Source organism: Macaca thibetana, chromosome 3, assembly GCF_024542745.1.
Source record: "Macaca thibetana thibetana isolate TM-01 chromosome 3, ASM2454274v1, whole genome shotgun sequence".
Lineage (NCBI taxonomy): Eukaryota > Metazoa > Chordata > Mammalia > Primates > Cercopithecidae > Macaca > Macaca thibetana.
This window is the reverse complement of record NC_065580.1, coordinates 24,473,215-24,488,492: the sequence shown is the minus strand read 5'-3', so window position 1 is coordinate 24,488,492 and position 15,278 is coordinate 24,473,215. Positions and strand designations below refer to the sequence as shown.

The following is a 15,278-nucleotide window of genomic DNA, read 5'->3' as shown; positions in this document are numbered from 1 at the left end:
AGAGGCCCTTCTTCATCATCCTATTTAAAATTAACCCATCTCCTCTGATATTTCCTCTTGGCCTTCTGTGTTTTCTTCTTCTCCATAGCATTTCTTTATCCATGTGTTTTATATTTTATATATTTGCTGTTTGCTTGCTTACCCTGTTTCTACCCACTAGAATGTAAGCTCTATGAGAGAAGGGATTTCCGCATTTTGTTAATTATTATATTCCTTTGCCTCAATAATATCTGGTGAATAAAAGGATAGATGGAATGTGTGGAAGAATGGACGGACGAATGGATGGATGGATGGAGGGAGGCATGGATGGATGGATGGAAATAGGGAAGGAAGGATGGAAGGATGAATGGAATGAAGGGTGGGTGGAGGATACATGGATGAGGGTTGGATGAATGATGGATTCATGGATGGATGGATGGATGGATGGATGGGTGGATGGATGGATGTGTGGGATATGATGAGGTTTCTCTTCAAATAATGTGATCAATCTTTTATTCTCTAATTCATAGTAACCCCTCCACCATTTTTCCTTTTTCTCCTTTTTTCCTTTTTGCCTTTGTTAGATGCCCAGGCACGCCACAGTACCAGGCATTATCAGTAGAAGCTCACATTCCATTCCCTATTTGGAAGGAGGACTAACTTTTGAGTTCTTTACAGACACTCCTTCCCCTTTATTCTCTGCTTTTTTCTTTACATGCTCACTTTATCTTAAAAAATCAAATGTTTAGTCAACCAGGATGAGTTTAGATTGTACAACTCGACCCTGGCCAATGGAGGAAGGGTACAGGGGCAGAACTTGCATCAGGAATAAAGGCTCTCATGCCCTTTTGTTCATGTGTGCTCTCATGGTGACTGCCCAAGGAGGCACCCCTCGGCGCAGAAGTAAAATTGCTTTGCTAAGAATCCTTTGTTCAAGTGTTCAATTTCCTTAAGGTTTTGAGCGTTACTCCTAACAGTTCTGGCGCCCAACTTTGGGGCTCGAATATTCTCCTGTGGGAGGGAGGCCTACAGTCACCCCACCCAAAGGGGATGCATCCTACTGTCTAGTTACCATGCCCCTAGCATGAGGGAGATCACGGCCCACCTGTTGTAAGGAATAAATCTGGATTCTCAGCAAAGTGGGGAAGAGAGCCTTGCAAGACCGCAGCAATAAGAGGAGCAGGTAATTCTTGTGCACGGAATAAGGTAGGAGACTTCGAGAAGGTGACAAAGTATTTTCTAGGTGGTCGGGATAAGTTGGAGGCTGAGAGTGTATTAAGGGAGGAGACCACCCCTCATATTGTCTTATGCCCAATTTCTGCCTCCAAAGAAAGAAGAAGTGAAAACTAAAAGGCAGAAATGAAATCCACAGGCAGACAGCCCGACGCCACACCCTGGACCTGGTAGTTAAAGATCAACCCCTGACCTAATTGGTTCTGTTATCTATAGATTACAGACATTGTATAGAAATGCACTGTGAAAATCCCTATTTTGTTTTGTTCCGATCTAATTACTGGTGCACACAGCCCCCAGTCACGTATCCCCTGGTTGCTCAACCAATCAGGACCCTCTCACATGCACTCCATTAGAGTTGTGAGCCCTTAAAAGGGACAGGAATTGCTTACTCGGGGAGCTCGGCTCTTGAGACAGAAGTCTTGCTGATACCTCTGACGGAACAAACCCCTTCCTTCTTTATTTCGGTGTCTGAGGAGTTTTGTTGGCAGCTCGTCCTGCTACGTTTCGAATGAGACTAAGTATGGTGGTTGTGTGGAGTGAGTGAGCCTTGTCTGTGGCCTCATGCTGCCATCTATCAACTAGAGGCAGGAACAGACAGAGCAGACAAAGAGGAAGGGGGAGGGTAGAAAATCCAAACAGGTGGGGTTGGAGCCTTTCCCCAAAGCCTCAGTAAGCCTCCAGGAAGGGGGAGGGTAGAAATCTCTAACAGGAGGGGTTGGGCCCCCTCCCATAATCCCTAAGACGGGGAACGTTTCAAGTAAGTCCTGAAAACTAGAGAGTCTAGAGAGGATGAAATTCCTTCTGATAGCCCCTTGGGGCTTATGCTGAAGTCTTGAAAAGATAATAAGAGAACCAAGTAAAAACAAAAACAGCAGATGATAAAATATTGTTGTTTTATTTTAGTTCGAGAATCCATCCTTAAGCCTTCACTTTTCTGGCCAAAATGTAAGTCTAAAGAAGAGCAGATTTGTCATCTGGTAATCGAACATGTTAATGATAAGAGCCCAGTCTCTCAGGAAAAATCGATTCCGCCCTCTGCTGGCGGCAGGGACCAGTTCTCCTTTACCCTTCAGACTCCGGAGGGAGAAAGTCAGAAGCCAATGTTTCTAAAAGGGGAAGAGTTCCCATGCCTAGACAACCCACACTTACTAACCCATGGGATCCTGTAAATCATCTTCCTTCCTTCAGCGCCCCCAATCCCACCCCTGCGGTTCCTGTGTCAGGTCCCTCTGGCTGCGGTTTCAGGTTACTCCACAGCCTTTTCAGGCCATGCTCAAGACTGTGCTGTCCCTCCAACTGTGGTTTTAGGTTACTCCCCAGGGGCTTCAGGCCACGCCCCACCCAGTTACAACTGTATTAAATCAAAAAGCTAGGAGGTAGATCACTAACTTGAAAATTTTAAAATTTGAGGCTATCTTACTGGAAGAAGAGATGATTTAATATTAAGTACTAATAATGCAGTTCATCCAGCAGGCTTTTTAACAGGGGATCCAAACTTAAAACGAGAGCACGCATGTTTGAATCTAATTAATTACCATACCAAAGTTCAAGCAGACTTAGGAAAAACTCTCTTCAAGATAGGACGGCACTGATTCATAGATGGATCCTCCCAGGTTTAAAAGAAAAACACATAATAGGTATTCAGTGATTAATGGAAAGACGCTTGAAAAGTAAAACCAGGAAAGTGGCCTGATAATTGGTCTGCCCAAGGGTGTGAACTGTTTGCACTCAGCCAAGCTTTAGGACATTTACAAAACCAAGAAAACACTCTCTGTACTGACTCGAAGTATGCCTTTGGGGTGGCGCACACATTTGGAAAAAATTGGATGGAGAGGGGTCTAATCAATAGTAGAGGCCAAGATTTAGTTCAAATAGAACTGATGCTCGTGTCCTCAACAATCTCCAACTGCCAGAAGTGACGGCTATTGTACATGTCCCAGGGGACCAAAAGGACTTGCCTTTCACAAGTCGAGGAAATAATCCTGCAGATCAAATAGCAAAACAAGTTGCCATTTCTTCCATTTAACTCCATGCCTTCCTTCTCCTACTGCAACCCCTGTTTTCTCTTCCATTGAAAAAAAGAAGTTGATAAGAATAGGAGCTAAAGAAAATGCGGAAAGGAAATGGATGTTACCAGACCAAAGGGGAATGTTGTCAAAACCTCTCATGAGGGAAATCTGTCTCAATTATGTCAAGGGACCTATTGGGGACCCCAAGCAATGTGCGATGCAGTTCTCCGGGTTTATGGGTGTATAGGAATTTACACCCTGAACAAACAAGTTATAGATAGTTGCTTAATATGTAAAAAAACTAATAAGCACGTTCTAAGTAAATGGCCCTTTGGAAGAAGAAATCCGGGGCTGAGACCATTTCAAAGTGTTCAGATTGATTACACTGAAATGCCTCCAATTGGTCGGTGTACTTATTACTAATAATAGACCACTGTACCCACTGGGTAGAGGCAATCCCCTTCTCACGTGCAACTGCCAGCAATGTAGTTAAAGCATTAAGTGAAAACATCGCACCCAGATTTGGACTAATAGAAAATATTGATTCAGATAATGGAACCCATTTCACTGTGCATGTCATTAAGAAGTGAGCCCAGGCACTAGATATACATTGGGAATACCATACCCCTTGGCATCCATCTTCCTCAGGAAGCCTAGAGGGGATGAATCAGACTCTAAAAAACCACTGAAGTTAGCTTTAGAAACTCGATTGCCATGGATTGAATGTCTTTCTGTTGCTTGTTAAGAATCCGGACTGCCCCTCGGAGAGATATTGGCCTGTCACTTTGTGAAATGCTCTATGGAATTCCCTACTTACACTCCACTGCTGACATCCCTACATTTGAAACGAAGGATCAGTTCCTCAAAAATTATATGCTTGTTCTATCCTCTACCTTCTCTTCCCTTAAGACTGAAGGTCTCCTAGCACAGGCGTCGCCCCTGGAGTTTCCAGAACATCAGCATCGGCCTGGAGACCATGTTCTCATCCAAGGTAGAAGGAAAGGAAGCTCGAACCAGCCTGGGAAGGACCCTACCTAGTGCTCCTAACTACTGAGACTGCAGTCCGGACAGCAGAAAGAGGAAGGACTCATCACACCTGAGTCAAGAAGGCGCCACCACCTCCAGAGTCATGAACTGTCTCTCCAGGGCCGACCCCCACCAATTAACTCTAAAAAGAGCTTAATAATTACTTATTTATTCTCTCTCTTTTTTTTTTCCCAACAGAAGGTCATCTTGTCATCAATGTAACTCAGGCTAGTCATTTTTTAACCCTTCTGTTCCATGCCTGTTCAGTCATCCATGTGGAGAGGAGCAGGCTCAAAGGAAGCTATCCCATGTTGATAAGTGTCTATGTCCATACCACAAAGAATCAAGCAAGTATAAGTGTGGAGATCTAAAAGTCCCTGTGGTGACTGGGCAGATGTTTGGTGGATTACTAAGTACAAAGGGTGGACAGCCAAGCCCCCTGCTTCAAATAAGTTATGAGGACTGAAACAAAAAACTCCAATTAGTCTGTGGTCCCACCCCACCAAATTGTAAGCCATTACACTGTAACCCCTTGTGGCTGATTATAAAAAATCCCCAGACCATGACCAACAGCCACGTATATTCGAACAGTATGGGTGAGGAACAGATGTTGAAGGACAGATCCATTTCTTGGAGAAATGGATGTGAGAATGAAATATGGCACTACTCATTCATTTTTCTTCTACAAAATAATTTTCTCTCAATTTTTTATGTATTTATTTTTAACAAAGTAAAGCGTCTTATGGACATACATTCATCAGATTTGAAAAATGAGAGTTTCTTCACGGTGCAAAACCAGGAACAGATTGGTAAGTTCATGAAGGTAGAAAGGAGCTAATCAAAGTTCTTATGAAACCTTCTGGGGTTGATTTAGAAAGATTGGTAAATTCATGAAGCTAGAAAGGAGCTAATCAAAGTTCTTATGAAACCTTCTGGGGTTGATTTAGAATAGCCAAAATTCGGCCGGGCATGGTGGCTCACACCTGTAATCCCCGCACTTTGAGAGGCCAAGGCAGGCAGATCGCAAGGTCAGCAGATTGAGACCATCCTGGCCAACATGGTGAAACCCCATCTCTAATAAAATACAATAATTAGCGGAGTGTGGTGGTGTGCACCTGTAGTCCTAGCTACTCGGGAGCCTGAGGCAGGAGAATCACTTGAACCCGGGAGGCAGAGGTTGTAGTGAGCCGAGATTGTGCAACGGCACTCCAGCCTGGGTGACAGAGAGAGACTCTACCTTTAAAAAAAAATTAGCCAAAATTCCCTGTAACCAATCCCCTCAAGAGGTGGAATCTATTCCCTTACTCCTTGGCCCTTTTCTGGCCTTGAGACTCGCTTTGATCAATAGAAGGTGACAGAAGTGACACTGTTCACATTCCGAGAGTAGGCCCCCTACAAGGCTGCTACCTATGAACAAGTCCAAGTTAGCCTCATGGAAAACGAAAAACATGTGAAGAGGGGTCCCTGCCTTCCCTGACATCCCGGTCCACCCCACTGAAGCCCACAGAGGTGAGGAAACCCAGCTGAAATCACGTGGTTCTGAGACTGGCTTATCAGCTGCTTGTTGGCCAAACTGCCAGCTCACAAAATCACCAGCAAATAAATGGTTGCTGTTATAACCAGTTGGTTTGTTATACGAAAACAGCTAATCGATGTACCTTCTTAACCTCAGTTATCTAAAAAAGATCTCCCTCCTCACCGATTCATAGTTAAGTGGTTCTCGAAGGAATATTATTATGAATAATACACATTTCTTTTTTCTGTGCATCATGTAAAAATGGTCAGAATCAAAAGGGAGTCACTAATGTTAAAAAACAAACAACGGGGGGGCAGAGCAAGATGGCCGAATAGGAGCAGCTCCAGTCTCCAACTCCCAGCGCGAGCGACACAGAAGACCGGTAATTTCTGCATTTTCAACTGAGGTACTGGGTTCATCTCACTGGGGAGTGCTGGACGATCGGTGCTGGTCAGCTGCTGCAGCCCGACCAGCGAGAGCTGAAGCAGGGCGAGGCATTGCCTCACCTGGGAAGCGCAAGGGGGAAGGGAGTCCCTTTTCCTAGCCAGGGGAACTGAGACACACAACACCTGGAAAATCGGGTAACTCCCACCCCAATACTGCGCTTTAAGCAAACAGGCACACCAGGAGATCATATCCCACACCTGGCCGGGAGGGTCCCACACCCACGGAGACTCCCTCATTGCTAGCGCAGCAGTCTGTGATCTACCGGCAAGGCAGCAGCGAGGCTGGGGGAGGGGCGCCCGCCATTGCTGAGGCTTAAGTAGGTAAACAAAGCTGCTGGGAAGCTCGAACTGGGTGGAGCTCACAGCAGCTCAAGGAAACCTGCCTGTCTCTGTAGACTCCACCTCTGGGGACCGGGCACAGTAAACTAAACAAACGCAGCAGACACCTCTGCAGACGCAAACGACTCTGTCTGACAGCTTTGAAGAGAGCAGTGGATCTCCCAACACGGAGGTTGAGATCTGAGAAGGGACAGACTCCCTGCTCAAGTGGGTCCCTGACCCCTGAGTAGCCTAACTGGGAGACATCCCCCACTAGGGGCAGTCTGACACCCCACACCTCACAGGGAGGAGTACACCCCTGAGAGGAAGCTTCCAAAGCAAGAATCAGACAGGTACACTCGCTGTTCAGAAATATTCTATCTTCTGCAGCCTCTGCTGCTGATACCCAGGCAAACAGGGTCTGGAGTGGACCTCAAGCAATCTCCAACAGACCTACAGCTGAGGGTCCTGACTGTTAGAAGGAAAACTATCAAACAGGAAGGACACCTACACCAAAACCCCATCAGTACATCACCATCATCAAAGACCAGAGGCAGATAAAACCACAAAGATGGGGAAAAAGCAGGGCAGAAAAGCTGGAAATTCAAAAAATAAGAGCGCATCTCCCCCGGCAAAGGAGCGCAGCTCATCGCCAGCAACGGATCAAAGCTGGACGGAGAATGACTTTGACGAGATGAGAGAAGAAGGCTTCAGTCCATCAAATTTCTCAGAGCTAAAGGAGGAATTACGTACCCAGCGCAAAGAAACTAAAAATCTTGAAAAAAAAGTGGAAGAATTGATGGCTAGAGTAATTAATGCAGAGAAGGTCCTAAACGAAATGAAAGAGATGAAAACCATGACACGAGAAATACGTGACAAACGCACAAGCTTCAGTAACCGACTCGATCAACTGGAAGAAAGAGTATCAGCGATTGAGGATCAAATGAATGAAATGAAGCGAGAAGAGAAACCAAAAGAAAAAAGAAGAAAAAGAAATGAACAAAGCCTGCAAGAAGTATGGGATTATGTAAAAAGACCAAATCTACGTCTGATTGGGGTACCTGAAAGTGAGGGGGAAAATGGAACCAAGTTGGAAAACACTCTGCAGGATATCATCCAGGAGAACTTCCCCAACCTAGTAGGGCAGGCCAACATTCAAATCCAGGAAATACAGAGAATGCCACAAAGATACTCCTCGAGAAGAGCAACTCCAAGACACATAATTGCCAGATTCACCAAAGTTGAAATGAAGGAAAAAATCTTAAGGGCAGCCAGAGAGAAAGGTCGGGTTACCCACAAAGGGAAGCCCATCAGACTAACAGCAGATCTCTCAGCAGAAACTCTATAAGCCAGAAGAGAGTGGGGGCCAATATTCAACATTCTTAAAAAAAAGAATTTTAAACCCAGAATTTCATATCCAGCCAAACTAAGTTTCATAAGTGAAGGAGAAATAAAATCCTTTACAGATAAGCAAATGCTTAGAGATTTTGTCACCACTAGGCCTGCCTTACAAGAGACCCTGAAGGAAGCACTAAACATGGAAAGGAACAACCGGTACCAGCCATTGCAAAAACATGCCAAAATGTAAAGACCATCGAGGCTAGGAAGAAACTGCATCAACTAACGAGCAAAATAACCAGTTAATATCATAATGGCAGGATCAAGTTCACACATAACAATCTTAACCTTAAATGTAAATGGACTAAATGCTCCAATTAAAAGACACAGACTGGCAAACTGGATAAAGAGTCAAGACCCATCAGTCTGCTGTATTCAGGAGACCCATCTCACACGCAGAGACATACATAGGCTCAAAATAAAGGGATGGAGGAAGATTTACCAAGCAAATGGAGAACAAAAAAAAGCAGGGGTTGCAATACTAGTCTCTGATAAAACAGACTTTAAACCATCAAAGATCAAAAGAGACAAAGAAGGCCATTACATAATGGTAAAGGGATCAATTCAACAGGAAGAGCTAACTATCCTAAATATATATGCACCCAATATAGGAGCACCCAGATTCATAAAGCAAGTCCTTAGAGACTTACAAAGAGACTTAGACTCCCATACAATAATAATGGGAGACTTCAACACTCCACTGTCAACATTAGACAGATCAACGAGACAGAAAGTTAACAAGGATATCCAGGAATTGAACTCATCTCTGCAGCAAGCAGACCTAATAGACATCTATAGAACTCTCCACCCCAAATCAACAGAATATACATTCTTCTCAGCACCACATCATACTTACTCCAAAATTGACCACGTAATTGGAAGTAAAGCACTCCTCAGCAAATGTACAAGAACAGAAATTATAACAAACTGTCTCTCAGACCACAGTGCAATCAAACTAGAACTCAGGACTAAGAAACTCAATAGAAACCACTCAACTACATGGAAACTGAACAACCTGCTCCTGAATGACTACTGGGTACATAACGAAATGAAGGCAGAAATAAAGATGTTCTTTGAAACCAATGAGAACAAAGATACAACATACCAGAATCTCTGGGACACATTTAAAGCAGTGTGTAGAGGGAAATTTATAGCACTAAATGCCCACAAGAGAAAGCAGGAAAGATCTAAAATTGACACTCTAACATCGCAATTAAAAGAACTAGAGAAGCAAGAGCAAACACATTCGAAAGCTAGCAGAAGGCAAGAAATAACTAAGATCAGAGCAGAACTGAAGGAGATAGAGACACAAAAAACCCTCCAAAAAATCAATGAATCCAGGAGTTGGTTTTTTGAAAAGATCAACAAAATTGACAGACCACTAGCCAGACTAATAAAGAAGAAAAGAGAGAAGAATCAAATCGACGCAATTAAAAATGATAAAGGGGATATCACCACCGACCCCACAGACATACAAACTACCATCAGAGAATACTATAAACACCTCTATGCAAATAAACTGGAAAATCTAGAAGAAATGGATAATTTCCTGGACACTTACACTCTTCCAAGACTAAACCAGGAAGAAGTTGAATCCCTGAATAGACCAATAGCAGGCTCTGAAATTGAGGCAACAATTAATAGCCTACCAACCAAAAAAAGTCCAGGACCAGATGGATTCACAGCTGAATTCTACCAGAGGTACAAGGAGGAGTTGGTACCATTCCTTCTGAAACTATTCCAATCAATAGAAAAAGAGGGAATCCTCCCTAACTCATTTTATGAGGCCAACATCATCCTGATACCAAAGCCTGGCAGAGACACAACAAAAAAAGAGAATTTTAGACCAATATCCCTGATGAACATCGATGCAAAAATCCTCAATAAAATACTGGCAAACCGGATTCAGCAACACATCAAAAAGCTTATCCACCATGATCAAGTGGGCTTCATCCCTGGGATGCAAGGCTGGTTCAACATTCGTAAATCAATAAACATAATCCAGCATATAAACAGAACCAAAGACAAGAACCACATGATTATCTCAATTGATGCAGAAAAGGCTTTTGACAAAATTCAACAGCCCTTCATGCTAAAAACGCTCAATAAATTCGGTATTGATGGAACGTACCTCAAAATAATAAGAACTATTTATGACAAACCCACAGCCAATATCATACTGAATGGGCAAAAACTGGAAAAATTCCCTTTGAAAACTGGCACAAGACAGGGATGCCCTCTCTCACCACTCCTATTCAACATAGTGTTGGAAGTTCTGGCTAGGGCAATCAGGCAAGAGAAAGAAATCAAGGGTATTCAGTTAGGAAAAGAAGAAGTCAAATTGTCCCTGTTTGCAGATGACAGGATTGTATATTTAGAAAACCCCATCATCTCAGCCCAAAATCTCCTTAAGCTGATAAGCAACTTCAGCAAAGTCTCAGGATACAAAATTAATGTGCAAAAATCACAAGCATTCTTATACACCAGTAACAGACAAACAGAGAGCCAAATCAGGAATGAACTTCCATTCACAATTGCTTCAAAGAGAATCAAATACCTAGGAATCCAACTTACAAGGGATGTAAAGGACCTCTTCAAGGAGAACTACAAACCACTGCTCAGTGAAATAAAAGAGGACACAAACAAATGGAAGAACATACCATGCTCATGGATAGGAAGAATCAATATCGTGAAAATGGCCATACTGCCCAAGGTTATTTATAGATTCAATGCCATCCCCATCAAGCTACCAATGAGTTTCTTCACAGAATTGGAAAAAACTGCTTTAAAGTTCATATGGAACCAAAAAAGAGCCCGCATCTCCAAGACAATCCTAAGTCAAAAGAACAAAGCTGGAGGCATCACGCTACCTGACTTCAAACTATACTACAAGGCTACAGTAACCAAAACAGCATGGTACTGGTACCAAATCAGAGATATAGACCAATGGAACAGAACAGAGTCCTCAGTAATAATACCACACATCTACAGCCATTTGATCTTTGACAAACCTGAGAGAAACAAGAAATGGGGAAAGGATTCCCTATTTAATAAATGGTGCTGGGAAAATTGGCTAGCCATAAGTAGAAAGCGGAAACTGGATCCTTTCCTTACTCCTTATACGAAAATTAATTCAAGATGGATTAGAGACTTAAACGTTAGACCTAATACCATAAAAATCCTAGAGGAAAACCTAGGTAGTACCATTCAGGACATAGGCATGGGCAAAGACTTCATGTCTAAAACACCAAAAGCAACGGCAGCAAAAGCCAAAATTGACAAATGGGATCTCATTAAACTAAAGAGCTTCTGCACAGCAAAAGAAACTACCATCAGAGTGAACAGGCAACCTACAGAATGGGAGAAAATTTTTGCAATCTACTCATCTGACAAAGGGCTAATATCCAGAACCTACAAAGAACTCAAAGAAATTTACAAAAAAAAACAAACAACCCCATCAAAAAGTGGGCAAAGGATATGAACAGACATTTCTCAAAAGAAGACATTCATACAGCCAACAGACACATGAAAAAATGCTCATCATCACTGGCCATCAGAGAAATGCAAATCAAAACCACAATGAGATACCATCTCACACCAGTTAGAATGGCGATCATTAAAAAGTCAGGAAACAACAGGTGCTGGAGAGGATGTGGAGAAATAGGAACACTTTTACACTGTTGGTGGGATTGTAAACTAGTTCAACCATTATGGAAAACAGTATGGCGATTCCTCAAGGATCTAGAACTAGATGTACCATATGACCCAGCCATCCCATTACTGGGTATATACCCAAAGGATTATAAATTATGCTGCTATAAAGACACATGCACACGTATGTTTATTGCGGCACTATTCACAATAGCAAAGACTTGGAATCAACCCAAATGTCCATCAGTGACAGATTGGATTAAGAAAATGTGGCACATATACACCATGGAATACTATGCAGCCATAAAAAAGGATGAGTTTGAGTCCTTTGTAGGGACTTGGATGCAGCTGGAATCCATCATTCTTAGCAAACTATCACAAGAACAGAAAACCAAACACCGCATGTTCTCACTCATAGGTGGGAACTGAACAATGAGATCACTCAGACTCAGGAAGGGGAACATCACACACCGGGGCCTATCATGGGGAGGGGGGAGGGGGGAGGGATTGCATTGGGAGTTATACCTGATGTAAATGACGAGTTGATGGGTGCAGCACAGCAACATGGCACAAGTATACATATGTAACAAACCTGCACGTTATGCACATGTACCCTACAACTTAAAGTATAATAATAATAAATAAATTAAAAAAAAAAAAAAAAAGATTAAGTATGGTTCCACATCCCCATCTTTATCCTCCCCAAATATACCTTCTCGCTGTATTACCTTCTGGTAATATTGCTACCATTATGCTACTCCAAAACCTTGTTATCACTTTTTGAGTTCTCTTTCTCCCTTGTCCCCTAATGATGCAAACTCTCCTTCATTCTACCCCCATTCCCACAACCTATATCTCACCCAGTTTTCAAGTTCCTTCACAAGTGTACCTCCTGCATGAAAAAACTTATTCCTCATCTCCTCAATGAAAAGTAGTCTTGTTCTTCATTAAAGGTAGAATTAATTTGTATCCTTTTTATACCACTTAGTCCTGCACATTGTCATCTTGCTATTTGTTAACATATCTATGAGATTGTACACTCTGAGGATCTCATCCTTGACTCCTTGACTGACCTTTCTATTGCTGGTGTGCTGCATATATATTGTATACCTGTGCTCAGTAAATATTTCTTACATGGATCACAATTCAACTTGTATTAATCATTTATGTCTTGTATTCAATTGACAACTTCTGGAGAGCAGGGATCATATGTATTTATTTTTGTATCTTCTGTGTTATGGCATGATACTAAACATTGAACAGTTTGGTAATTATTTTAAAATTTTTATTCATAAAAATCGTGTTAAGATGTTTTATTTACGATTGCATTTTGCTTCATTTGGTGGAAATCCAATTAAAGTAACATAACCAAAAAAAAAAAAAACAACAAACAAACAACAAATACAGCTCAGAAGGCCACAAAAGGAGGGTTGTAATGGTCGTACAACTGAAAACCAAAATTACCATGAAAGACTGCAAAAACCGCAACCTTGAACAAAGGCCATTGCAACTGAACACAAAACATACTCTGCAAGGACCTCTGAACAACTGCCTGTTCAATCTCAGACTAACACTTTCATGACCGATCTTTGTAGCCAAGGCTAATGATTTCAAAGCAATTAGATAATCCTCATTTTTTCCTTGAAAAATTTTGTCTTCCTTTATTTCCCCAAATATATACATAGTTTACTGCCGCATGCGTATTCCCATTGCAGTGCTCTACTCCCAGAGAAATATTTTTCTTTTAGGGACCTGTCTCTGTTATTTAGCTTGATGATCACTAAGGATTTACTATTTCAACAATACTAGCCCTGAATGTCATCCAGTATACACTGGGAAAATAAGGTGCCCCATGTGCAGATCCAGGAGACTTTGTGGCCACCAGATGATGAGGCATGCATGTATTTATGTATCTATTTCTGGGACAGAGTCTCTCTCTGTCGCCCAGGCTGGAGTGCAGTGGCACGATCTTGGCTCACTGCAGTCTCTCCCTCCCAAATTCAAGTGATTCTCAGGCCCCCCAAGCATATGGGACCACAGCTATGTGCCAGCATGCCTGGCTAACTTTCGGATTTTAGCAGAGACAGGGTTTAACCTTGTTGGCCAGGCTGGTCTCAAACCCTGGAGCTCTAGTGATCCACCTTCCTGGGCCTCCCAAAGTGCTGGGATTACAGGCATGAGCCACCATGCCCAGCCCATGCATGTATTATGAATGTCGAAGTAGATAATTTAACAAACATCAATGAAGTGTAAGATCTTTTACTCATAGGTGCAAAATATCATGCCAACTGCCTTCTATGAGCTGTCATAAGCCACAGCCTAGAGGTTCAAGTCCATTTCAATTTTCAACCAAACCCAACTCATAAACAAGAATGCATAAAAGACAGAAAACCCACTACCCGCAGGCTGAGGCTGATGCTGTACGCGGCCCTGGCCTGTCACGGCGTGTTACAGCGTGGCCCAGGCCTGTATCGTGTTCCCTAGATTGCTGACTACCAACTAGTTACAGCTGACTCTAATCAGCCCAGGATTTGACCATCTCTGCATTGAACCTGGAATTGCTACTTTTAAAATGGAAACACTGCTTCTTACCTCTCCTCCCTAGACTCCAGTTCAAAGAGGAAACCATCACAGGGAAAGAAAGCCGCTGTTTTTTCTTCCTTCTTTGCTTTGCTTTGTCTCTTTCTTTTCTCTGTCTCTCTCTCTTCTCTCTCTTTTTCTGAGACAGGGTCTCCCTCTCTCGCCCAGGCTGGAGTGCAGTGGCACCATCAGTTCACTGCAACCTCCACCTCCCAGGTTCAAGCAATTCTCCTGTTTCAGCCTCCCAAGTAGCTGGGATGACAGACATGTGCCACTGTGCCTGGCTAATTTTTGTAGTTTTAGTAGAGAGGGTTTCACTGTGTTGGCCAGGCTTCTTTCCCTCCCTCCCCCAACTCTTCTTTCCTTCCTTTCTCTCTCCCTGCCTACTTTCCAACTTTGGGGTTTGTTGAATTTGTTGAGTCATGGTGAACAAGCAGAAACTCCAATGATACTGTTACCGAACAGAGAACTTTGCACAAAGTTGACGTGATTAATAATTCATTCACATAATCCTCATTCTCACAATAGCCTGGAATGGATTTTCTGTTTGCTTACGGCTGGAAAGCTACTGTGGCCAGGCTCCAACTCCTCCCACTGTAGATAACACCAGTCTTCATAAGCAGCACGTAGCCGGGCCGGTAGCTCACGCCTGTAATCCCAGCACTTTGGAAGGCCGAGGTGGGCAGATCACCTGAGGTCGGGGGTTTGAGACCAGCCTGTCTCTACTAACAATATAAAAATTACCTGGAAGTCGCAGTGGGTGCCTGTAATCCCAGCTACTCGGGAGGCTGACGCAGGAGAATTGCTTGAACCCAGGAGACAGAGATTGCAGTGAGCCAAGATCGCACCACGCACTCTAGCCTCGGCGACACAGCAAGACTGCCTCAAAAACAACAAAAAAAACAGGACGTGAGACTTCTCCCTGCTCACTCAGAATCATTTCTGCACCAACCATGGCCACCTTTGTGGAGCTCAGTACCAAAGCCAAGATGCCCATTGTGGGCCTGGGCACTTGGAAGGTAAATATGCAAATCTTTGCACAGCCTTCTTCTCTGGAGGGGCGTTTGGGTGTTTTCTCTTTCTGCATTCAGCCAGGAAAGCCTGGAGGTCGGGCAGGAG

At 43.1% G+C, this 15,278-nt stretch overlaps 1 protein-coding gene and 1 long non-coding RNA gene across 23 annotated transcripts in view; one reads left to right on the top strand and one right to left on the bottom strand.

Moving 5' to 3' along the window:
• LOC126949713 (uncharacterized) overlaps positions 1–15,278 on the bottom strand; it is a 157,761-nt gene that overhangs the window by 95,959 nt on the left and 46,524 nt on the right. The gene's annotated exons all lie outside the window — the stretch shown is intronic.
• The window catches only part of LOC126949708 (aldo-keto reductase family 1 member B10), a 135,483-nt gene that overhangs the window by 107,511 nt on the left and 12,694 nt on the right, over positions 1–15,278 (top strand). The window contains exon 1 of one of the 20 annotated variants that reach the window (XM_050782454.1): positions 15,059–15,178. The exons of the other annotated variants lie outside the window; for them this stretch is intronic. Within the exon in view, the coding sequence (XP_050638411.1) occupies positions 15,113–15,178 (66 nt within the window). The 5' untranslated portion in view covers positions 15,059–15,112. Of the gene's footprint in view, positions 1–15,058; positions 15,179–15,278 lie in introns of those variants that run through there. 20 annotated transcript variants of the gene reach the window in all.